The sequence below is a fragment of the Poecile atricapillus genome, chromosome 1 (genome assembly GCF_030490865.1).
Source record: "Poecile atricapillus isolate bPoeAtr1 chromosome 1, bPoeAtr1.hap1, whole genome shotgun sequence".
NCBI lineage: Eukaryota > Metazoa > Chordata > Aves > Passeriformes > Paridae > Poecile > Poecile atricapillus.
Genome location: NC_081249.1, coordinates 129762556 through 129789222, shown reverse-complemented (window position 1 = coordinate 129789222; position 26667 = coordinate 129762556). Strand labels below are relative to the sequence as shown.

General features: G+C 37.2%; 1 protein-coding gene across 6 annotated transcripts in view; it reads right to left on the bottom strand.

Moving 5' to 3' along the window:
* The window catches only part of NELL1 (neural EGFL like 1), a 317342-nt gene that overhangs the window by 121240 nt on the left and 169435 nt on the right, over positions 1-26667 (bottom strand). For all 6 annotated transcript variants that reach the window (XM_058828276.1, XM_058828293.1, XM_058828281.1 and 3 more), the window contains one exon: positions 18867-18989. In XM_058828276.1, the coding sequence (XP_058684259.1) occupies positions 18867-18989 (123 nt within the window). The remainder of the gene's footprint in view (positions 1-18866; positions 18990-26667) is intronic.

Here is a 26667-nt window from a genome sequence, read left to right as displayed (position 1 = left end):
CCAAAAAAACTGGAAAGTGTCAAAAGTAGAAAGTGCCAAAAGACTACATACATTCAATAGTGGCATGAACAAATTTTTGATGAAGATGCTTTTTCTCAGGATACCTACAAAATTTCATGAGAAGTAACAGGTTAAGTTCTTTGCTGTTTGACATACTATCTGTCAAATGTAATTCTCAAGGCAAGAGCAGACTGTCCTCATGTATTGCTTCATTAACATGTTCCTAGCATGCCCATCTAAAACAGATGGAGCCTTACTGGCCCTGTCTGGTATGATCTAGGATACAACTTACAAGGTTTATCAGGGTCATGATGTCAGAAAGACATTAAGGTTTAAATAACAATTAAATAACTATATGCAGATGAAAATACCACGTTTGCTAATATTAAGTTTAATCACATTCTACACTGCAGTTTATTTGCTCTGAAGGCCAGCATATTTCTCACCAACTGCTGGAACAGAGCAACATAAAAGATTTTGAAGCACATACAAAAAAGGCAGTTCAGACTTTAGAAACACATCATAGAAGTACCTAAAATCATATTTTAAGATATGTATCATATTTCTGTTTAATGTGCAATCTTCAGTTTCAAGTACAAGGCACAAAGAAATACTGCTTATAAATTTCTAACATCTGCCTTTATCAATGGCAGGTAATTACCCTCTTTTTCATGCAACAAGTTTCATACATTAAGTGTAACTTACTCTGTCATGAGGTGTAATTCTCCCCAACAGGCAACCAGATCAATAGGAACACTGACAGAAGTAATACACAAAGGAAAACAAAGGAGGGGAAAAAAACCAATTAAATAAACAAAAAATTGAAAACAAACAAAAAAGCCTAGCCCAAACCCAAAAAACCCAAAACAAAACAAAAGCACCCAAAAAACATCTGCATGCCTCAAATGCCATGTGGACAGAATTTAGGTAACTACATCTAAAAATGCTGTTCCATTGTTTTAAGAGTGGTATTCCCCAATGAGTGTTTCCACTGAAACACTTGAAATCACATGCTGCTCACTCACTCTCCTCTTCCTATGTGGCAGGATGGAGAAGAGGACTGGAGGCACAAAAGGTGAAGGTCATGGCTTGAGATAAGAACAATTTACTGGCAACAGCAATGAGATAAGAAAATGAACAGAAGCAGCAGCCATATTAATAGAAGAGTGTACAAGAGACAAACAATTCATATGCGAATGCTCACTGCCATGGAAAACCCAACTGTAATGTCCGACTACGCAACTCAGAAGGGACCCCTTCCCCCATTCCCAGAAAATGATGTGAGCTAGTATGAAATAACCTCCATGTCCTAGCCCAGCCTCCTCCTGGACACTGTAAAAATTAACTCTGTCCTGGCTAGAATCAGGATATTAATCACTTCTAACTCTATACCATCTATGTCAGGCCCATATCCTACACTTTCTAATTAGACAGAGATATATATACAAAACAATGGGTATAATTTCTATAGTAAATGGCCATCCCTCCAAGATGTCTGTTGAGTTCATTTAGTCCATGACTGTGGGTTCCATCCACTCTAGATGTCTCCCAGGACAGGAGGGCTGGTATGCTGCTGGCTGGTTGCTGCACCAGGAGCTCACAACTGGTGTATCTGGAGCAGACCATACTCACTGTCCATGGCAGTCATGACATGCAGTGACAGTGTCATGTAACAACCAATATTATAAATACAGCTTAACAGTACAGACTATTCTTATCCAAAAACCAAATCCCCTTGTGGTACACATCGCACTTCGAGTGGCCCTAAGATGGTAAGTATACTGCCTGCTCTCTACTCCAGCTGTGTGCAGGTGCTTATTTGATTCTTTTACTTTCATCTGATGAACATTTAATGCAAGGGGCACAAATACTTAGTGGACAAAACCTTAACATCTGAGCTATTTCTTAATTTCAGGGCTTTTAGAGCAGTAAAAGTATAAATAAATAATGGAGCACTAAAAATCACTTGGCAATAACCAATGAGACCTATAACCAATTAGAAATTATAGAGTCCCACTCATTTTTATTTTGGCTTCAACTACTTCTCTGCGATGTCACTGAAAATTAGTTTCTAAATCTTCTAAGCCCACTCTATTTGCCAAGGATTCAAAGATGAGCAATAGGTGGGTGTGGCTCAGTTCTCTCTTCAGAAATTATGAATTCAACCTGCCCTTGATACCCACAGTAGAAGATGAATGCTTGTTGTCTGTGATTATTCTACATATGATATAAACACAGCAAAGCATATTCAGCATAAAACTGAAAAATGAAGTGCCTAATTACGTAAGAAGTCTCATTGGAGTCAAACACTTACTTTTACTTAGACACATACCTTGCTCAGTCAGGCGTAAAATAGCCATATTAACAATTGTCTCACTTGCCTCTCTCTGAAGGCTAAGGGAACACTGTGCTGTGCAAGCAGGACTGATTTGATTGCCTCCATCTTTTCTTGGGAAATAACGTATGTCACAGCAATATCAGATGACTATTGTTTCCTTATTTCTGTTCAGAGGAAGGAATAATGGGTGTCATGAAAAAGTACAACCATGTGTCTCGGTAATAAAAGTGGCATATTAATGAGCATCGGTAAACCATTACAATTAATGCAGAGGAATGGATATTGCCTACTTAAACATTTTTTTCCATCCTAGGGCTTTCCACTAGTAGCAGCTACTTCACTAAAAGCCATCAGACACTATAAAATCATATGCTCAAATGAATGGGTGGAGACTTTAATAGTACAAGTGACTATTGAGAACAGTTATTCAGTCTGTTCATCAGTGGCAGCAAATGCATTCCATAATCTATACCCTCAAGGCTGCAACATAATTAAGAGACTACAGAGGAAGGCAGGTAAGATGGACGTGCACAAAGGTATGGATGTGTACTGCTTTCACCTTTTTGAAAGACAAAAGCTAAGTTTCTGAACTTTACCTAATTTTAAAATTTAAAACCCTGCTTGATGTGCCTGTGTATAATAAAGTTATATTAATAAATAGTTCTAAAGTTCATCTGCAGAAATCCAAATTGACAATTCCTCTCCTTATGGTCACAACCAAAAGAAAGTAAAAGGGGGCAGAGGGCGGCTGGGAAAACTGCAAGCACCATCAAGGTGACACACTAAGTTGTTTCAGTGTTTATTGACAAAATAACAACACAGGTCACACAGCTCTGGCCCTTCAGGAATACTTATATAAAAACTCTTATGTTTTATGACACACAAATTGTTCATTTTTACTCTTGGATGACTGAATTTTAAATTATGTTGAAAAGCAGGACACCTTCAATTCCCACTTCTGCTTGGTTTACTTTAACTTCTAATTCCCTCTGCACATAATGTGTTTTGAGCTATTTTAAATCACATTATTCTTGTAGTTTGTGTACTGAATTCACCTAATAATTAATTTTGATGATATAATCTTCAAAGCATCATCTGTTGTTTTTTTAGTAGGTTCCAGAATAGATTGTTTTTCACTGCAACATTTCTTTCAGGTACCATTCTGAGTATAGAGTTTAAACTTGCTGTTAGTCTTGTACTTAGCATATGCTCACTTAGCATAGCTACATTCATTATTTTTATTGTTGAACACTTTAGGTAAGAACTCCATTCACACACAGGGGTGCCTCAACTTTTCAGCATGTGGCAGAGGCTAATACACCAGCACCACTGTGAAACAGCTGAACTGGAGAATCTTTCCAGATAAAAAGATGCAAATTGTCCCATCAAACATCCTGCACAACTTCCAGATTTGCCATTCCCAGTGTTAAAAAAATAAATGCAATCTCCAAAACTAGCAAGTCGGCCAATGTAACTCACACAAAGTGAGCCATACCTTCATGCAGGGCAATCCAAGCTTTATTACTATAAAATACAATTTTCAGTAATGTGATTGAGTAAATGGTTTATAGGAAGTTTTTCCTGTGATGGATATCTACCAGAAGCTGCACTGCAGGAAAAAAAAATCCATATATATATATATATATATATGTACACACTCTTTTTTTTTTTTTGTTACTGGGCAAGGACCCCCACTTTGGCATTAGAGATTTGAAGGATATGCCTTTACTATATCTGTGAAAAAAACTTCATTTGTAAATGTTTAATCACATACTATTAATCTTACAGCATTCATCAGGTTTCACAATGGTGCTTGAGCCAGGAAAGGACAAATAAAGAGAATCAAGATCCAGTTGGGGAACAGAGGGAATAGGAATACAACCAGGTCTGCAGCAGAAATGAAACTGTAATACACTCATCTAAGAACCTGGGACCGAGCCCCTTTTCCTCACATCCTCCTCCAATGTCAAAACCACAGAGTAATATCATACTCCTCAAGTAATGGAAAAATGTGAGAGTCTCAGCCACAGGCCTGAAAAACTGGACAATTGCTCAAACAACTAAATCACTGCACTACACCAGAGAGCTCATGCAAGGGCAGACAAAAATCTTTACTCCACTTGATAAAAATAGTTTATAATGGTTTCTAAAGGACACGGTAACATCTTAAATTCAGTACAAATACTGGGACAGTAACTAAAAGAAATAGGGTCACACAATGAACAATAAAAATAATAAATGTAGAACATGTATTTTCAGGACTTCATCTTCTTCACTGATTTGTGTGTGTACACTGTGCACTGAGTAAGGCAGAGGGATCAAAACCCCACAACACCTGTGATTTTATTAGCATGGACTATATGCTAGTGACTGAACACTGAATAGATAACCTAAATTTTACATATTCACAGGTGCTTGATTTTGGAGTCCTTCTGTTTGATTCTTTAGGTATTTTAAAAATGGTTTGGATCGTTTCTGTGGAGTAATCACAGCCCAGTGGTTTAAGAACAGACTTATCGGACTGGAAACAGAGTCTGAATCCTGGATCAGCTACCAATCATGGATGTCGCAGTTGACAAATCACTTAATGGTTTTACTTTGATGTATTGTAATGGGGAAAATTACTATGAAGAGGAAGCCTCCTCTCCATAAAAAAGAGTTTTCTGGGTGGTATCTATTCAACTGCTATGGCAAGAATAGGCCCCCAAAAAAACTTTTGTACAAATAGAATACACATAAATATTATCGTCACCCAAAAGAGATTGCTCTAATAATAATTCCATCTAGAGGAACATACAAATCAATCAACCAGGTTATTCCCTGGGACTTATTAGCCTAGCATCCTCTCTCCAACTACAGCCCTAAACAACCATCAAGGAGAACAGGACAAAGATCTGGTGAATAAAGAAGGATCACCCTTCTCAAACCAAATATGTTGCCCTCCCTGTTTGGGCTGTTCTTCCCACAGTTTTTCTCTACCATCCTCACTACCCTATGAGCAAGGACTCTCCAGATTAAGTATGTGCTGTGTGAAAAGCACATAATTGTGGACATGATTTTCTGAACCTGAGAGAATTTTCAAGCTCTCAGATGCTGGCTGTTCCCAAGGGAAAGTTTTGGCAACCCATTCTCGCTCAAGGATTATTTGTGTAAATAAGGAATTACTTTCCCAAAACAAGGCACAGATGTTCTGAGTGTGTTTTTCTCTCTTATCCCACCAATGGGATGAGAGGGGTCTTGTTCCTTCTACCAATTGGGGTGACCTGGTCGGAGAAGCTCATAAAAGGGTTGACAAGACCCCGCAATAAAGGCTTTTGGCCTCACAAAAGTGGCTGCGATGTGGATGATTTCTGGAAACCCTTGCTCCATACTTCGTGTCCTCTAGTGACACATAATTAATAAATACACTTTGGTATTGGTGTGCCAGCAGTGTTACCAAAAACTGTTGGCAAAAGCAAAAATTGCAAGGCCCTTATTTTATATTTGAATAAGATATTTATATTCAGTTTTCAAAATTGTTTGGTTATGTTCTACAGGGAGTAGAATTAGTTTCATATTATTTGGCATCTCCTTGCCTTTTAATGTGCTTATTCCATAAACATAAATCCTGAAATGGTTGCACACTGTAACTGATTGTGATGGATTGGCATTTATGAAACAAAGGAAAACACCTAAGGAAGTTAAAGCTGCTGGAGGCTGATGAGATTTTTTCTCCTGGCCAATAACTAGCCATTTCTGAGAATTGACAGTAATTTTGACCATTGAAAAGTGAGAGCAACCTGTGAACACCCCCTTAAGACCTAAGCCTGGGAATTTCTTGCTCTCAATTTGGTTTCCAGCTTTGAAGAGATAACAGGGATCCAGTTCAGCCTCCTTCCCCCCAGGGCCAGACAAGGCCATGGTGGGGGGAGCGGGGCTGGCTGGAGTTCTGCAGTTCCCGGGGAGGATGGAGACTGTAAAGTCAGTAGCCCCTTCTCAGTGGGCTCGCTGAGCCTTGTACAGCGGAGCTGCCGGGCCAGGCTGGTCTGTGGCTTGGCTGCAGTTTCTGCCGCTGCTGAGTTTCACCAGAGACTGACGAGTAAAGGGAGGGAAAGATATTGGCCTGCAGCGTGCTGAGACAGTGGCCACACTCCCCCAGAGCAGCCATGGAAAAAAAAAAATCTTCCACAGCAAACAGCCCCAGCTGCTGCTCCGGCAGAGATCATGGGACCATCCCCAAGGCCTGGGCAAGATTCACTACCCAGATGAGACTTGCAGATTAATCCTTTTTCCAGAGAGAAGGGAAGAGAGAGAGTGATCAACATGTAAAGAGACAACATAAATTATCAAAGACAGTGAAGAAAGGAATTAAGCTTCAGATGGGGGAGAGAAATAAGGAGATGCTTTAATAAGCTGAAATATTCTTTTGCTAAAACTATGGAGATGGACAATAGTGTTCTGAAAAAAACTCCTTTAATTCATGACAGAGTATTTTGGGGGAAATGGAGTATTTCAAAGTGGGAATCTAAGCAAATGGTGAAGAAGTCATGATCTTATGAGATGCTGGAACAGGAAAAAGAAGAGAGAGTTGTTGAAGATTTGTGGCCCTTAAGAGACAAAGAGAAAACTTCTGTTTCCAGAGATGATCACAGAGACAGATGAAGATAATTTTTGCCTTTGAATAACTCATCCTTAATATGACAGCCCTTTTTGACTCATGACCCACGAGCACACCTCAGAGTGGTGTGAAACGGGAGGAAAGGACTGATGGCAGAGTTTTCTCTTTTTCTGATGGTGGCTGGCATCAGAAAAATAGGAAGCCATGAGAAAATGGTTTTCTTGTGAAAAACTCCATAGATTGACAAAAGAGAACTTCTTTTTCTCTACAAAGACTGATGAAAAGACTATAGCAAAGTAAGGACTGTTTTAACCACCAGGTTTTTTTGTCTCTATGTTGTCATGTAAACAAGGGAATGATTGGGTTGTGGGGAAAAAGGGTTTCTGGAGGTTTTATTCTCATTTCTTACTCTTGTACTTTCGTTAATAAACTTTCTTTCTTCCTTTTAAATTTTAAGCCTGTTTTGCCCTTCTTCTAATCCATATCTCACAGCAAGAAATTAGTAAGTTTTCTAGTGATTTTTTTAGCTAATGCTTTAAAACCCTGACACTGATTTCACAAGAGAGGAAACTCTGCACTGATATTGCTATTGTGCTCCGATTGCTCCTCTGAGCTGAGTCCACACTGCAATCAGGTTTGTGCAATGATATATTTCAAGATTCTCTTAATGAACTCATTTTTCTCAGCCACCAAGAAAACATACATGCTTTGTTCCAAGCATCTCAAGCTCCCAGGGCAGGCCAGGAGAGCCACAGATTGTTTATATAAACAGACAGTGTTTCACTCATAAGGATTACAAGTTTAGGGCAGTCAGTTTAGGGCTGACCAAACCACTGTCCATGGTGACTCTATTGCTTGACTGTCAAAAAAGCAGTAGAGCACAGAGAATGAGTTTTTTTTAATAAAGGATGTGTTTGAGGGCTAATGATTGATAATTTTAGATTTCAATACTACAGGAAGAAAAAGAAAAGTATTAACTTGTGTAATACAAATGACCCATTCCAGTAGTATTTGAAAGCTTCAGCTTGACTTCAGGAGGCTCCAAATTTGGCTCCTCAATGTTTTGACAGCAGCTTGGGAGGAGATACATCTGCTGCAAACAGGAGTTATTGACTAAGATGATCTCAAACAAAGTGTAGAAAATTACTAAAATATATGGAGCAGAAATTAATTATAAAGTAACACCTTTACATTTTTGCTTTTACTAACTATGCTCTTAAAAGACATAGAAATGAATACTTAAATAGTCTACACAGCCCAGTTTTACTGGCCAGGAGATTGTGGGAAACATATTTCTTAACTTTTCATCACCTGGCAATTCTTTTGGGCATGCTGCACAGAACCATGATCCCAGAGTGAATAGGTGACCTGAAAGCAATGAATGCAAACCAAGGCAATAGGAGACAATAAGCAACTGAGTCAACAAGAGACTCTCCACTTCAGGATCTGAACCTAGGAACCCTCATAAGCTCTCATGAGTAGGTCTGCTGTGAGCTTTGCACTTACTCATACAGAGTAAATGCAGAAAAACCTGTCAGATTAAGTTTCAAAATATTTAACATTACTACAGCTCTTCCTTCCTTTTATACAGATACAACAGTTTTCTGGACAAAGCACAAATCACTGTTATACTGCTACAGTGTAACATCAGTTACACTGTAGTGTAACTATCTACAGTGATGAGAAAATCTATGACAACAAAGAGATCAGGATCTGGATTCTGACAAGTTACATGAATCATGGGTTTTAAATGAGCTATTTCAGTAACTGATGTGCATGAACAATCTCATGCACGGAACAGATTCCAAGCACCAGGAATCACTGTGCCCTTGGAGAGACTGTAAAATTGGGCTGCCGAGTGGTGGATGTGTAGAGCTCAGCTCTCAATACAATGCAGTGGGCTGAGAGTCACTCACCCATCAGAGCTGCTCTGTCACTGCCTCTCTGGACAGGGGAGAAAAAATAGAACCAAGGGTTCATGGGTTGAGATCAGGACTCAGAGAGGGATAGAGAGATCACTCCCTGAATACTTCATGGGCAAAAAAAGAATCAACCTGCAGGTATTAATTTAATTTATTACTAACAAAATCAAAGGATAATGAGAAATAAAATAAATCTTGATGAATCTCTCCCCCACCCCTTGCTCCTTCTCCCAGGCTTTATCTCCTCCCCAGCAGCATGAACAGATGGGGAATAGCCCCTCCACTTCCAAGGCCTGCTCACACAAACCTAATGCATACAAAAATAATTACATGTGAATTTCAACACCTCACACAACTAAATCTATGCAATGAAACCAAGAACAACACTAGAGCTAAAGGAGTTTTAAAAGTACATGGCAAATTCACAAAGTGAGTTTATATAACTCAAAATCCAAACACAAACATAGCAATTACAATGACTGTATCACATTTTATAAATGTCAAATCATGAACAAAAATATAAAGATTCTTATATTAAAATTTCAAATTTTTATGTTTATTAGTACAGTTGATTTAGGACAACAGAAAATTTAGTGGCTTCAATAATACTGCCTTGAGTCTGCGTCCAGCCATGCTAGTTTTAGAATGAAAAAAAAATATGTAAGAATTCTAATTGCACTATTGTGCAAATATATACTGGGTTAAAATTATTAAGTCAATTATATCTAGAATACCTCACCCAGTAAGTGTGACTATCGCAATGTCTTGCACTTGCCATGGCATTTTCCTTGTGTGCCATTTGACAGCAAAATGCACATGAATTCACTTGCCTGCTTTTGGAGTGATTTATTCACTATATATTCGCTATAAGAATATACAAAGCTCAAGACTCTGAAAAATTAAGATAATCTGAGCATGAGTCAAAACTCAGTTATTCTTTCATAAGACTAGTGAATATTACACCAAAACAGCAATTAAAGCCATAATAAGGCATATGAACCATTCAAAGCCTTATTGCTAAAAAGAAATTCCAAGGCTACATGAAAGTCATGTTTGTTTCTTTCCATCTTGGCCTACATTTTATTCATAACTTACTCCAATGCTTCATAAAGGATTTCAACTCCAGTTCCAATAGACACGTATGCAAAAAACATAAACCTAAGTGGCAGTTAGTTACCTTAGAGTGATCTGATATTCTTTAATATCAAGATTATCAGCATGTCTGATTATCTTCCATTGCTGATATTTAATCTACCTTTGCTTTGCTGATGTCAGTGTAAATGGGAAACAAAAAAGCAGACTACTGAGTACAGAAATAACCAAAGAGAATGACTTTTTTTGTTCTTTAGTTCCTACTAAAATACTGATGAGTATTTTTCATACCAGAAGAAATTCTGTAACACATAAAAATTCTTTTATCTTTACTCATCTGTTTACTAAACCATCACTATACTGCCTACACATTGCAAGATATAGAGTTGGAAACTGATGAATAGAAACTTCTACATATACTGAAGAGTTCAATTTGAAGCCTTGCAAAGAGCTTAGATTGATGCAGTAATGAACGTACACAGACATTGGGTAGAGAAATTATAAACTTATGTTCCTATAGGTGCAAGTAAGAATATACCTAGAGTAAGTAAGAAAATTCATTAGGCAAAATAGTTTGAGGTTTAAACTCTAATAGTGTGATTTATAGAGTAAGTTAGAGATCTAGAAACTATAACAGAGGTGTGTGTGAATACGTGACCTGTCAGCTTATTGGTTGAAAGACAGATGCAGTGCGGCAAAATTAAGTAAAGGTGATAGGTTAATAAGTGAAAACAAACTTTGTGTTGACTGTCTACTGGACTAAAAAGTTATATATTACCGTGCAGAGAAGAAACTCATGACTTCTTAGAGCTATGGCTGATGTGTTGCTTCTAAACCTCATGCCTCAAGACTGATATCTTATTGAGCCACTTGAGCGATAAATCATCTCAAAGCAAAGTGGTCCCATCCCTTGTATTTCATCTTGACAATATGAAACTCCTTTCAGAGAAACATCTTTCAGATTATTAAATATATTTCAGACTAAGAAACGTAAAAATACCTGCTTTGAAACAAAGAAAATGTTGTGGTGTGTTTTCTTTTAGTAAGTTTGAAGTTCTTCATGTAAGTGGTTAGTTCTGTTACCCCCCTGCTTTGTCGGTTTAACCCAAAGTTATCTCCTCCTCTACACTGCCCATCACTGTATCCCAACCCCTTTTTCCAGTACCTTCCCTATCAATCTTGTAAACCCTGCCCCTCATTCTGAGTGTTCCCTCTCAATCCTCCCTTATGCCAACCCTCTCCTTGGACGTCCCCTTTGGAAGTCCCCTAAGTCTCGACGCCCCATTGGTCCACATGACCTATTCCCCTCCCCATGTTTTCTCCATTAGTTGATTCACTGTAAAACCCCACCTTGTACACCTCCCCAGGATATCCTTCATTGGTTGAAGTTTTGTATCTGCCCCTTGATCCTCCCCCGTACATAAGTCGCTGTACATCTGTGTTCTTTGTCTTTTGTCCCTGGACCCTTCATAGATTAAACCTTTCCCTGGAACCCATACAAAAGATCTTCTCTTCATCTTTGCCTCCATACTGTGCCTGACAGCTATAAAGTGCTGTAGAGCATTGCTCTAAGCCACACCTCGGGTCAGCCTGCTCCTGAGGCGTGTCCCATTCCCAGCGCAGAGCTGAGGAAGAGCTAGCCAGCTCCGGCACCACATCAAGAAAACAGCACTGCAAAACAGCTCTCAGAGTGCTTTTGGACAAAGCAACATATCCATCCAATTACAACTTGTGATTAAAACAGTTTAATACAGGTTAACTTACTAACCAACATCCAAAAAAAAGAAATTGTTAAGCTTGAGATGTACTCTTGTCAGGAACCATTCTAGGTGTATCATAAATAAAGACTCCCTATGATTATCCCAACTACCATTTAAAAAAGAAAGAGTATCTGTTCAAAATCTGGTTGCTTTTTTTAGGGTCCAAATAATTTATTCCTGAAGTGACCAGTAAAGTCCACCAGTAAAAAGCCCACTCCTAAACACACATCCTAAAACAAAAATACGTAAGGACCCACAGTGCAATTAAGAAACCAAACTTCCAGATTACATCAGAACTATGTAATTTAGAAATAACAGCTAGTCTTTAAGACTGCAGCATATATTGAGTTGTAATCCCTTAAGTGTTTCCTGTGTAATGCTGCAGAAAAATGTAACAGGGAAAAAATAATCATGGTCTCTGTTCTGGCAGAAATAAACCATTATACAGCCTAAATATTAATTAGAATAAACATGATTTTTATTTTTATTTCACCATACCTGATGCTTTTCTGCCCAGGCATCAGTCATATTGGATGCATGTGTTTTATGGTGTACGATTGTAACTAAATCCACCTAATTTAATCATTCAATAAATCTACACCTCTAGTAGAAACCACTAAATGAGGTGTTAATTGTAGGAAAACATTTTACTACAATAAGGGCATAATATTTTAGTAAAAGTCTGTCTGCACAGCCCAGCTTTCAATCCAGGCAACAATTCTAAAGGCAGTGTCCTTGAAACTCTCCTGGAACAGTGAGAATAAAGAAAAACAATGGCATTGTGTATAAGGAAAAGAATGTTAAACAATATGTATTAATCAATAGTAGCTTGTTAAGCCACGCAAACCCTGTAGGACCCTATAAAAGTGTACTAAAGATAGAAATAAATGACGTTCGCTATACCTCTGTGAGGACTCAGTGAATTATCTGAGCGGTTTTCCATTAGTTAATGGCACACTAAATATACCTGTTAGATTGTACATGTAAAATATGAAAATACAGTGAACAGTATTTGCACTTGATTAAGTGCTAGACTTCTGTTCATTCTCCACAACAAAGCCTCATGAGAAAGATTAACAAACACACCTCGTCCATGTTTCTGAAGAACTGTTCCTGTTTAGCATCTGAATGTGTTCAAGACCACTTCAATCTCTCTGATAGCATGTAAGGATGTCTGTGGGCAGAATTTATGCTTTTAAACAACCATTTGTGTAACAAATCCAATTGATTCACGCTAACTAAATTGTAACTATTTGGAAAGTTATTATTAGAAGCAATCAAAAGAATCAGTGTTACAAGGCAGATGTGCCTCTTTACAGATGTTACATGTTAAAATTAAGGTGCAGGATGTGGTTTGGAAGATAAGTGATGTCCCAAGATGAAAACGGCCTTGAGATGGACAAAATTAGAATGACTTTAGGCATAGGGCATAAAATTCATTAAATGTAAGTCTAATTAGTAGACTTACATAACACAATGCTTAGTACGTACACGCAAACCTGTAAGGTTAAACAAAGGACAATGAGGATGAGGATAAGCCTTCACCAAAAAACCCCTAAAAGAAGACTGAAAACCCCCTAACAACAAGTGAGGCATGCGCCATGAAGAATAGTGATGTAAAGTCAGAAAAATCGGAAATAGAAGGAAACTTACGGGAAACATTAATGAATATGTATAAGCATACAGTATATAAGTTTAGTTTGAAGTGCTTTGTTTTGTATGTGAGGTAGGGTGAGAAGCCCTCTCCATACCCTGGTTGGTTTTGTACATGAGGTGGGGTGAGAAGCCCTGCTGTACCACGATCGGTTTTGCTTATGCTTTGATCGTAGTTAATTACTGGCAAATTACATATATAAATTGTATTTTTTTTATTAAATTGTATTCTTTTACTAAGTTGTATTCTTTTATACCAAATTACTATACAATTTACTAAATTGTATTCATGTTTAATTAAACTGCTGTTAACTCAAGGGACCTAGTTGTCAAAATTCTAATTTCATTTATAACAACTTGCAACAAAATAACAAGAGTTAGGACAAGGCTTGTATACTACATCTAAATCTCCTTGTATGAAAGAAAACAACCAATTTAAATAAAACCTTGATGGCAACTTGCACATTGCTCCTGGTAAAATAGGATGGGCGAGGGCTTATTTAAGGCATTTAATCTCAAAAGCTATCAATTATTTTAAGAAACCTTATGATGCTTCCTTGGTTCTTTTGTTTGGCTTCTGTCTGTGGTACAGGGCACAAGCTCTACAATAAACTCTACTAAGCTGTAGGACTCTATATTCCACAGCAAGTGTTCTCTGCCTCCCCTCTCACTGAAGCAGAGGAGACTGTAGGGCACAAAGTCTTTTATGTTTTAAACAAATGGCACATATTACTTCAACATGTCACTTCCACAGCATATGGTGCAAGGCTGCCTGGAACTAGAACTGCAACTAGACCTTACCAAGACATCTTATCAAAAGCAGAAAAATACATTTTCCCCCTTTATTATTCCAGCCTCCCACATTCAAGCCCTGTCAAGACTACACATACAAATACTGCAACAGACCAAGAGCCTCTGAGGTCTAAAAATGGTATTTATATCTGTATTCACTACCCCATGTTCTTCAGCTGAAGCCATGACAGTGAGTTTTACTCATTTTATAGATGACAGTGCTCACACACAAAATCCTGGGTTATGGGTTATTCATAAACCTGCTTGTCCTAGGAAACTGAAACTGTCCTAGGAACCTGAAACTTCTTTCCTCTAACTACAGGAGGTCCATCCTGACAGGCACACTTCAAAGAACCAGGCTGTACTAAGAAGCCACCATTTGCCTACCACAACTTTTTTTAACCAGGGCACTCATTTGCCAAACCAATTTTTATCACCTTTCCCTTCCACTCAAAGTGCAGCCTTAATGCTGTACTATTACATCCTATCTTGAAGTTTTGTGGAATTGCTCCAATTGTCCTTATTCTACCCTCACCTATGAATTCTATAATTCATTTAGAGAATTCAAGTAAAAGGGCACGACACGTCTTCCACTACCCACATATAACATTTTCTATGTCCCAAGTCACTCTTCGTATTTTTTCTAAAGTTTCCTTCACAGAAAAGAGCAATTTAACAAATCTGTAGATTCAGAATCTCTCTATCAGAATCTCTCTATCAGAAGAAGTTATACCTCTGTCCTGTGGTTTTGATGCTGTAATTTCATCTAGAATGGATCTCTCTGGTTTACTTACCATTTTCTGAAAAAATCCTAATATATAATATACCTGATTCTGGGTCCGTTGTTCTGTCCAGTTTACTGATGGTGATGGCACAGTATTGTCCTTCCTTATCATTTCAGCTCACCTCAGTTTCTCTCTGCTCTCTATTACCCAATTTTCAGTGTATGCCTGAGATGCTAAAGTTGGCTTCTTACAGTGAAATTGAGAGTATCCACAAGAAATCTTACTTCTATAGCTTATTGTCTCACTGTATATATACACACACATATACAGAACTATGTGTTTGTAAAGTTTTTATTGCATTCATCTCCACTTCTCTTACCATTTTTTGTGCTTAAGCTATGGCAGTATCTCTTTTAATGCTGAAGCGCCTTCAAGTCTTGGTCTGTACCCTTTCTGCAACACCCTCCTCCGTGACCATTTCCACATCTTTGACACAATTCAGTCTTTAATTGCATAGCTCAGTAGTACATTTACAGTAATGCAATTCTTTACGCAGGAGATCTTTTGCTAGTCAAGACATGTGACAGCCTGATTATACAGGGCTTTTTTAAAGAAATATTCTATTTCATCTTCAATATTTGGGTTTTTTTCGGGTTGTTTTTTTTTCATTAATCCCCAGCAATCATTATATTCATGTCCATGTTATTTCTGTTCCTCTTTATTTCTCTGTGCTTTTCACAAAAATTGCAAACAACACAAATTCCTGCCAGAGTAATTGAGTTGTATTTCCCAGTAGTCCACAATACAATTTAATTCAACTACAGATGTTAACTTTTCTAAAACAAAAATAACAGTGTCCTGTTTTTTTTTTAAGACTATCAGTGTGTTATTCAGTAAAGCCAAAGAAGAGCATTATTCTCACTTCACTTTTTATAACACTGCTAAAATGGATTGTTGAAATTGAATGCGGAATCATGCACAAAGCCAGACCTTTTCTCTCATCACAAAATCACCATTTTTCTTTTCATGGTTTTGCTGAACAATATTAATAAGATTTCCTACTGAATCACAGAGATCTATTATTTCAATAGTAGTTGGAACCACTGTTTTGTGTGTGTATACATCTATAACGTGTAAACATTTATGAAGCACTTGCAGATGTCTCAAGGAGAATAGAAACATTTATCTTATCTTCAGATGGTATTACAGCAAACATATCACCTTGACTTTTATCTCCATTTTCCCAATTTCTACTGCCTGAAGATAAAACCCTAAAATACTACAGGTCAACAACAGTTTATAGTTGCCCTGACATGCTCACACCTCTTTCCTGCTGCCAGCCCCAGCACTTGTGCAAGGAAATGTAGCTGATGACATATCACTGTTGAATTTGGTAAAAAAAGAGGCAAAAGTGGTGTTCCTGCTATCATGGGCAAAATGGGAACATTTCTTCAATTAGCATCCAAACTTGTGAAAACCTCATGTAATCATAGAACCACAGGCTCAGAAAATTAAACCAGTACATTATATTGTGGGTTTTATAATTTACTAAAATGCCAATGATTCTAATAGTAGCTCGTTAGCAGTAATGACTATTCCATGCAGTGCTGGATTATTTTTGTTCTTAGTAACTTCAATAATTATTAGACTGCAAATCCCTTTCTATAATCTCCAGTTGTCCTTCCAACTTATGCTTCCTAGTCAAAATAGAAGAATGTAATTGTCTCGTTAAGGACTTTTGGGTTACGTTCTTTTTCCCTTTGAACTGAAGACTGATGAGAGGGAGGCAGTTTTCTCTTGTTCGGTCTCAGTTGTTTATTCTTTTCTTATCAGCATTACAAGGTATGAGGAGCTATGTGCACTATGATAGAAAGGGGTAAAATGGCCAACAAAGATTCTTTTCAAGGTCTTTTATATGTCCATTTACCCAATTAACAGATGGCAACTAAATTATTTTTCTTAGTGACCCAATGACCCAACACCTGTGTGCTGTACTGTGGCATTCTTTATCCAATCACTTACTACCACCCAAAAACCTCTAGGAGAAGAACAGGAAGAAGAAAGAAGAAAGACAAGAGACAACACCCTAAATCCTTCATCTTGTCCTCTGCTCTCTAAACTACCTTAAACTCTAAACTTCAACCTGTTCACCCAGTGACTCAAGAAACCTTCTAATTCACACACTTATATTTTCAGTCTTTTCTACTTAACTCTTAACAGTTGTCTCCGTGGTGCTATGTGAAACTCAGTGCTTTCTTGGGTGTCAGAGTTAGGCATTACAGATAAAGGTATATATCTTGCATCTCTGACCCCAACATGTAATTCCCTGTATTTCCATGCATTTCTATTTCAAAATGTCAACTATAATTACACTTGCATATGCAATTCACAGCATACTAAAAATACATATATATACAATATTTCTATATATGAAAATATATTGTAGTAGCTCAGGTTTCAATAGAACTTTGAGAGTAAAAACATTATTGCATTTCTCTAGTGACATTTCATTACTACAACATTACTAGATTAATAAATATGCAGCAGGAGTTTAACTTTGAGTTTTTGGCACATTAAAGGTATGCAAATGAAGAAAACCAGTGTGAAAACATAGATGTTATTAACTAATCCAAACATCCCAGTTTCAAAGAAATATAATTAATATAATTGATGAAATAATAATAATAAAAAAAAAAATTACAGTCAGGCTGTTCAGTACTCAGACTTCTCTGAAACTCAAATTTTCTGTGCTGCAATTCATGTTTACTGTAATCAAAGACTGAAAATATACTTGCAGTTATACTGAGTCTCTCCCTGGTATCACCTGTTGATCTTCAATAAAGACGAGCCAAGGGGTTTAATTTGTCCAACACTTCCACTACATTTTTCTATTCTTTATTCAATCATTAAAAAATCATTTTCGTTTTAAGTGTAGGGATGCTCTGGCATTGGTGGAAAGTACCCAGATAGAAGTCATATCAAAACCAATCTCATAGTTGTTAATTCAGCAGCTGACAGGACAATCTTGGTGAAGGACTTCATCTTGAAACAGGAATGACATCAAAGCTCATTGACCTTTTAGGAATTGTTTGGCCAATTTACAAGAGTATTAAAAATTAATATTCAGCCTGTTTTGCCCCAAATTGTACAGAACAGTTTGTCCAGTACATTCCTCAGTTTCAGCTGTTGTAATTAAAAAAAACAAAACAACAACCTAAAATTTAGTTTTCTGTTACTGTAATTATGTTTAGGAAGTATGAAAACCCAGAAAAGACAAAAAATAGTTTTTTATGAGATAAATATAATTCATAAATGCATGAGTTACAACTCAGTAATACTTCAAGACAGAACCCTCACTAATCCAACTATCCTTTTTCCTTATATGAGATATTTGCTTCTCTTTCTCCACTGAAAGGAAAACATAAAACCAATCCTAAGAAATGACATGCCATAAATGAATACTTCACAGAAAGCATGGCTGGCTATCATTATTTCTTGTTTACAAAACTGAGAAATCTTCAAAATACACATTTAAAGATTTATATGTTAAAAAAGTCATGATTCTGATGCAAGTAGTCAAATAACAACCACATGATGCTAGCATAAAATACCATTATCCTAATTTAAAATGTGTCTCATTAAAACTTAAAAGCCAAAGGTGACAGCACATACCATCCATATTTTATAAAACATGACCACTCAAAAGCTGAATTATACTAGCTCAAATGACAGTATTCAGTTCAGCAAATATAAAATTCTTTTCTCCTTGCATTCCAAAAATATTTCCTTCTTCCTAAGAAGTCATGCACAAATCAATTCTCGTCATGTCCATTTGCCAGAAGATGTCTTAAAGCATACAATTGCAAAATCCAGCCATCATAAGTTACATCATAAAGTTAACATCATAAGCTACAGAATGTAGCTGACTGTCAGCAAATGTTAACAAAGCCTGACAAGTTTATGGTATCTCTACAGTAACAGACTTACCTCGGCAGATGGTCCCGTTGCCCACGTACCCAGGTTTGCAGGTGCAGCTGTGTCCCCTAATAGTGTTAGTGCAGATTGCATTCTCATCACAGTTGTGCTGCCCACTGCCACATTCATCACGCTCTAAGTGAGGCGGGAAAAAAGGGAAAAAAAAAATATTTACAAGATGCAGTGAGCGTTTCAGTGACCTGATGTGGATTTTGAAAACCAAGTGGGATAACCAGGATAGTGCAATGGTTGAGTGCTGGGGGTGTGGAATGGGAGTCAGCTATGGGCTTGCTTCAGTTCAGAAACCAATATGTGCATGGCAACAGTAGATTATTTAGGTTCAAAAACAGAAAAAGAATTGGTGAAGAGGCACAGTATGGCTGTGACAAAAAGCTATGAAGAAGATTTTCAGGAAAAATATATCTGCTATGAAGATTAACATTTACATCACTGTCCATCACCAACAGTAATGATCATAAATACAAGCTAAGTAACAGAAGAGGGGGCCCTACCAGGCTACCCTTTAACTACTAACAATTCAGTTGTCACAATTGCTTGCTCTAACTCATGTTGAACTGGCTCTTTCTCTAATAGCACATAGTAACATTTCACATTTTTACAGCACCAATCATACCATCAAGCCTCAAAGAGGCTCCCAGACAAAAAGGCCATATTTTGCTTTCATCCAGCAACTCCAACTGCTGCCCCAAGCCAAATTTGCCACAGCTCCTGCACTTCACTATCCTGTTACCTTTTTGTTCATGTAAAGCACCAGTTAGAGGTGATGAGCTACCTGACCTCAAAGCTTTTCGCTTCTTCCTGCAATTACAAGGAACTTCCCTCATATAGGGCTGCACAAAGAAAGCCTGAATATTTTACACTTTTGCACAGGTACCTTTATAATTTTCTTTAAAAATTTTCAGTGATACAAAAAGAATGCAATGAATTTTCTTAAAATCACACAACAGATAATTGTCATAATAAAAAAATCACAATCTGGAACCCTTCTCTGCAGCCTTCATTTATGCAACTGCAATCATCACGCTGATATCCATATGCTGAGAGGTAAAAGCTATGCTTTCCTGGAATTATGATTTGCTTGAGTTTTTTACCAGTGCATCAGGCTGTTCAAAGAAGAAAAAGGACTACAGATTAAGTCTAGCCTTCTATAGATCACAGAGAGGCAGTGCCTCTAAAACATGGCAAAATACTCATTTCTTCAGACTAAACTAAGGCCTTTGGAAGAGTCTCTCCATTGAGAACAGCAGCATCACAGACTTTGACAGGCTAAAATTAACCTCTGCAATGCTCTCATTCTTCCACAGTACAGAACAACAGGCAATTTCAAGATAATTCAAGACACATGTAAGATTTGAATGGTGAGCTCTAAGGAATCCACTAAACTAAATACTTCTGTAACACTGTTGATAACTATTTGCAGAACATATATCCAACATGTTTTCCATTTTTCAAATACATTTGACAGCAAAATTATACGGATTGCAACTGTTTTCTCTTAAATAGCATCAAAGTTAATATACAGCCTCTCACTCTTTGCTTTTAGCAAGAAACACACACACTCTCATATGTGCCTGACTTCAGCTGATAAACTCAGGCTTCCATTTATACATGCTAGTTTATGCTGGTCCCTAGCTCTGCTTAGTAATTCACTTCAGCTTCTTGCCAATTTTCAGAGGCCTTACATATTCAGAATGCCAGGGATCTTGAAGGGCTGCTGTTCTCACCTTCATCTTTAATGAAACTGTACCACAGGCTGATTCTTTGCTGCTTTGGTCTCATGGTGCTCAGGCTGCTGGGTCAGACACAAAAAGTATAAAGCTATCCTCCAAGGAGGTGTTTACTGCAGCTGAACCTAAATTATGCTTTCTTTTAAAAGAGACACCCTTCTCCATATCTCTCCTTCCTCTTCCTACTTCTAACTGTCATTAGCTTTCCTGTATTAGTATTCAAACTTTAATGAGAATGTCTTTGTGCTAGGCCCACGTGTGTACACAAGAACATTCCTACGCAAACAAGTGCCAAAATTGGTCTGTTACCTTCTCAGCACTTCAAGTATAAATTAAGATTTCCCAGTGGTACCAGATGTGTTTTACCAAAATACACAGGAGAGGATGTCTGCTGTATTGTTCTAGGACTCTGATAATGTTAGTCACTATTTAGCATTTATGCAGACGTACAGATGCTGGAAATATTAAAAGATTTAGCACTGACAGAGCAGCTATCCCACAGTCATATGTTGTAAAAGAGGTCAGTTTTTTCAAAACTGATATAATTTAAAGAGTGAGCAACAAATCTCAGCATGGCAACCTGCTCTTCATGAGATATCTTGATGCTGCTAGCACAAGGAGGTCTAAGGGAACCTCATCTGAATGAGGAATCCCAAGATTTCTTATAAGCAATATGGCTTCAATGATGGGAACTTTAAATGAAGTTTTCCCTGGTGTAGGGATGTCTATAGTTGATGTTTTTACAGGCCTAATAAGAATATGAAAACACTCATTTCCTGCCAAGGTACAAAACTCATTTTATCCAGATGAAAAATCCTTAAGAATCTCTGAGTAGTAAGTTTTCTTGGGTTTTATGTGCCCTCACAGAAGCTCATCCTTTGTAACACTTGTGTGTTCACAATGGGAAGGGAGCATGGAAAGTAGGCTCTTGTTCTGTTTAAACTCAAAGGAGATTGTGACTAATTTGCAAACAATATTGCTTTCATATACACATTGCTTTCCAAAAATTCCCATTCAAGCACATCAGACAGAGCCTGCTTTTGCTTTAATAGTAAATTTATGGTAAATACTGAATAGACAGCAAACAAAATGGGCAAAGGACACCGTATAGCAAGTGAAAGGAGTCACAAACAGCATCATTCCAAAGCACCAAAGAGGGCAGAGCCAAGACAAAAAGCCCAAAGTTGTCTTATTTTGACTATTTCCCTTGTAGCTAGAAATGAGAAGTGCAAGAAAGGGACTCTAGCAAACTAAACAAAAGTAACTTCTAGTTTTTTATATGCACATATATCTACATGTAAACAAATGACCTGCAATGCTCAGGAATGAAACGGTCACCAGTAAGTCTGATTGAAGTCTTCCATCTCTCTGACTTCTATTTGCTATATAGTATACACAAAATGAGCTCATAATCAAAGATGAAAAGAACAGGCTTACTGAGAAGGACAGAATTCCTTGACCCAACTCTCATTTACCTGGATTATTAAAGTTTATTTCAAGAACAGCTACTACTGCTGATGAACAGCAGCACCATTCTTTTCTTACAGGCAAGTTAATTTGTTTATGAAATCTCTCAGAATAGCCTTCAACATCAGCATTTCTGTTACTGAGGACTGTTGTTGCATCTACTTCATGCTTTATGGTAAAGCTACAAGATCAGTTAGCTTACTGAGCCTTTCCCCTCCCTCTATAAAACAAGGATATTAAAAGATTCTGCTTTTTCCCTAGTATTTATCATTCTTCTGAAATCCTCAAGTACTGGAGATTTTATAGAAAACTAAAGGATATCAATCTTCTATTAAAAAAAAAAAAAAAAGGAATAATCAAATGTCCAATTCTCATTTTCTTTCTACTTTATTTATTCTGCCTATAAGCAGAGATGAGGGATGGAAGGATACAGCCTCTCTGATGCTGCAGCTCCCTGGCCCTATTTCCTACCCACCAAGCTACTGTGAGGGCCAGCAAAATACACATTTAAACTTAATGCTTTCCTTCTGGACAAAAACTGCCTACAATTTTCAAAAGCTTCCATGAATTTTTCCAAAAATGTTAGAGAGGATCTTCTGTGAATTTTCTGAGTTCACACCTAGGTCAGGCCATCTTGTGAAGACATTACTATGAAATTCATTATTTTTCAGGCTTCATCTGAGAATGGCTATCCACCTCCAAAAGCATTTCCAAGAAATAAATAATCCTTTTAAAAAAACACACTTCCATTACCTAGATTGTATGATTCTATGAATCACCTTAGAAGTGCACACCAACAGTATCATAGGTCTAATGTTCATATGTGGGTAGTTTTACCACAGTATATGCACAGTTGTGTAAGACAAGTATTACAGGCACCTCTACTTTGTTCAGAAGCAGCCTAATCGAAGTTTATCTTGATAGTGACAGAATTCATTTCAATACTACATGGTCTTAGAAAGATCGCAATCACATAAAAAATGAAGTTAATTCGACATAAAATAGTTTCAAGTAGCTGGTTAGTTGTACATCCTGTTATAAGAAGTCCCAACACATCCTACAGACAGCAGAAAACCCCCCTGCACCAGAACACAGACTGGTCTGTGCACACTGATACCAGAGCACACACAGCAGCTCCTCAGTGACAGTACAGTGGGAAAACAAGTATTTCCCATGGACGATGTGAGGACATGAAATGAGTAAGAAATTGCACAGTGACCAGGCTGCCAAGACAGCTGTGATCACTCACACTGTCCCCCTGCATGTGCTTGAGGAGACAGACCCCATCCAAGCAAAGAGCGCAGCACACCAACATCTACCTTGTACATGTGAAAAAACAACAAATGAGTAACACCTGAGGCAGAAGGAGAACACAAGCACCAACAGAATACCTGCTGTGAAAGGTCAAGGCTCTCTAACAGCTGTATCAGCTCCACCTTCAGCAGCAGCAGATCATTCAACCATGCCATGTTTCAGTTGTGAAACCACTTGTTTAAATTTTGACTAAACTTTCAGCTGTCTTCAAAGCAAGTATCTATTTAAGGCTAAGGAATTTAACCCAGACCAGGCTGTAGCAGCTCCTGCACACCTCAAATGAGTTACCATTCCAGCTGCTGATGGCTGATCACTTCAGTGTGAAGTATAAATTGAAATATTCAAACAAGGACAAAAAAAGTCAGCAACACTGATTTACACATATTTCTGTCAAATCCTTTTTACCACAACTTTTCCAGATTAATCTCTGTGAAGGAATCCGAAAAATACTATTATTTTGTGGTACTTAAAAAATACTTTCTGTTTCAGGCTAAACTGAACTGGAAGAATGCAGAAGGAAAAACACTGGGGGCAGAAGGAAAGGTGCCAGACAAAGATTTTGCCTGCCTGAGGCAAATATTCTGCATAAAGCCACCCATATGAGATTGCAAAACTGTCTGTAAATAAAAACAGCCACAAAAAATAATTCAGAACACATGCAAGGTACAAAAAAGGATTAATCATGCATTTATGAAAGCAAATGCACATGTATCTAAACATATATATAAACAATTACTGGAAAATGCAAATTTTCTCTCTTCATATATACATGAAATGTAGTGTCTGTGAAGGGTTCTAGGCAGCTCTGACAATTAGCATCAGAAGCATCAGTCAAAACATAAAATAGTTCTATACTTTTTAAGTTTTGGGTATTATAAATACCTACCATTCTTATGAAAGAGATCTTTTCAATAAAATAATTTTCTATTCATTATATAAGAGGAATATGGCCTTTGCTTATATTATGTTTATATACTTTTTAAAATGCATTTTCAAGAAGTACTGCAAAATTTACAGGATGCCTCTATTTTCCCACACAACACTGTTACCACTTACTAGATTTGTATGGGATATCAAGGCAGCATCTAGACAACTTTAGCTTTCTCTTGCTCTTTTTTTTTTCTGTGCATGCTTGGAATAACTCTAGAATTTGTATTGTTTGTGTTTCTAAAATGTTTAATTGAAAATTAGAACTCTACATTAAAAATATACAGCAAAAAACACGTAGTGAAGCTAAGAACCTTTTGGTCAAGAGTCATAAAATCAGGATAGCTTTCCCTTCTGCAAAAACACATAAAGGATTTCAAACCTATAATTTCTTAAAGGTACACATAACACAGGATTTATTTTAAGCAAGAATGCCAAAATTTTTATCTTCATTTTCTTTAAATAAAGACGCTCTTCAATAAAAGACACACTGGGATGGAATTACAGGAGACATTCCATTGTAGGGTCTTTCACTATAGCTACTTTCACTTCTTATTACAAAAAAGGCCCCAGTTTAAACTTACTTACAAGATGGAAACAGTTTTCTTACTGTAAGGATTCTGTTTCACTACTTCCTCAAAGCCTTCACACTTCAATAATAAAGCATTCATCTTTGGAATACACTGTGCAAAGATTCTGACTATCCATTTATTCATATTTTTATAGCACTGAAAAGAAATCTAAGTTGTTCTCTAAAATGTTGAGATAACAGACATCTTGTGGTCTGCAGAACCACAAATGCAGCAAACATTTCTAGAGACCAAGAGACTTAGAGAGACAACTCACAGAACAGCAAGGTCATTGAATGCCACCATTTTTTTATTAATACAGGTACCATTGTTATAGAGTACATGGCCTAATGTAAGATTAATTATCTGGCAGCCATTAAGCAATGGTCTTTGAAAACTCAGAAAGAAGAAAGCCATCTCCCCCAAATACTTCTAAGAAGCCGCAACCCTTTGTTGCATGTTATTAGGATTCAGATGTCTATGTAATAACTAAGGCTTTAAAAATGATAGATTTAAAAAATTGAATTTAGGTGGAATTGTGGACTTAGTGGAATCAAGACTTCAGCTCATAAGAAGATGTTATGAAACAAAATGGATAGCTTTTAAACAGATTGAATAAAAGGAAGCTTTATTCTGAGCACACAGGAAGAATCACAGAAAACCAGGGCAACTAGAAACAAGATGCATACATCAAAACATGAAATTACATTGCAGATAGATGGTAAGCTGGTGAATAAAAGCTAATTGTGAATCCAGAAAATTCTAAGTAAAAAAAACAAATCAAATGTGTTTTTCTACTCATGAGAATGCAAAAAACAAAGTTAATTTTATTCATACCCATTCCCAGCCTTAGCATTCAAGCTCACCCTGTCCATTTCCACAAGGAAATAGAAAGAAAAAAAAGCATGCAGAACAGAAAAGCCCCGCTGTTTCCTTTGGGAACCCTATCCTTATGAGCACCTAAACATACAAAATGCTGGCAAAAGTATCCCATTTGCCATTTTTTTAGTAAGAAAATGACTTTGTAATTTATGACACAACAAACAACTTCTGATGTTAAACATGACATTATTTAGACTACATTCTAAAAGAGTAGACACATGCTACTCTTGGGTAATTAGGAAGAAATAGTGGGATTTAATTTGAATATGAAATTCCAAATTTGCCTGCAGTTGCCTCTTGGAATCAAACTTCTTCTGCAACCTGAAGGAGTTCTGCTCTACCATGTCCCCTCTTGCACTGAAGTTCTTTGAGTGATCCCCTCAGTTTCTGAGATGGGTAGACTAGAGGCACATACAGGATTCAACACATCAAAACACCATGAATTTATACAATAGCATAGTAATATTTATCAATTTGTTCTCAATGCCTTTCCCAAAGGATCTCACTATTCTGCTCAGCTTTGACCATAGCTGAGCAGTGAGCTGACATGTTCAGCATCTCTTCTCTGAATGCTAATGGCTAATTTAGAGCATTTGTATATGCACATACCTTTTTTTTTCTCCCAAGGGAAAAGTACTTTATACTCTGATCCTCTGTTCTGCCCCACTACTTTATAAAAGCAACTGCCAATAGTACCCATTTGAATTCCATGAGATGAGTTCACTGAGCAGCAAAGAAATTCTAAATTGTTGTAATAAAAAAGTTTATTTTTCACTAAATCAAGATGAATAATAGGTAGCCTTGCTGACAGTAACATTGCATTTGTTTTCTGCAAGAGGAGAAGAAAAAAGAAATTGATCTCTTGCTAGCACACTATAAAATATTTGCACATATACCTTAAATGCC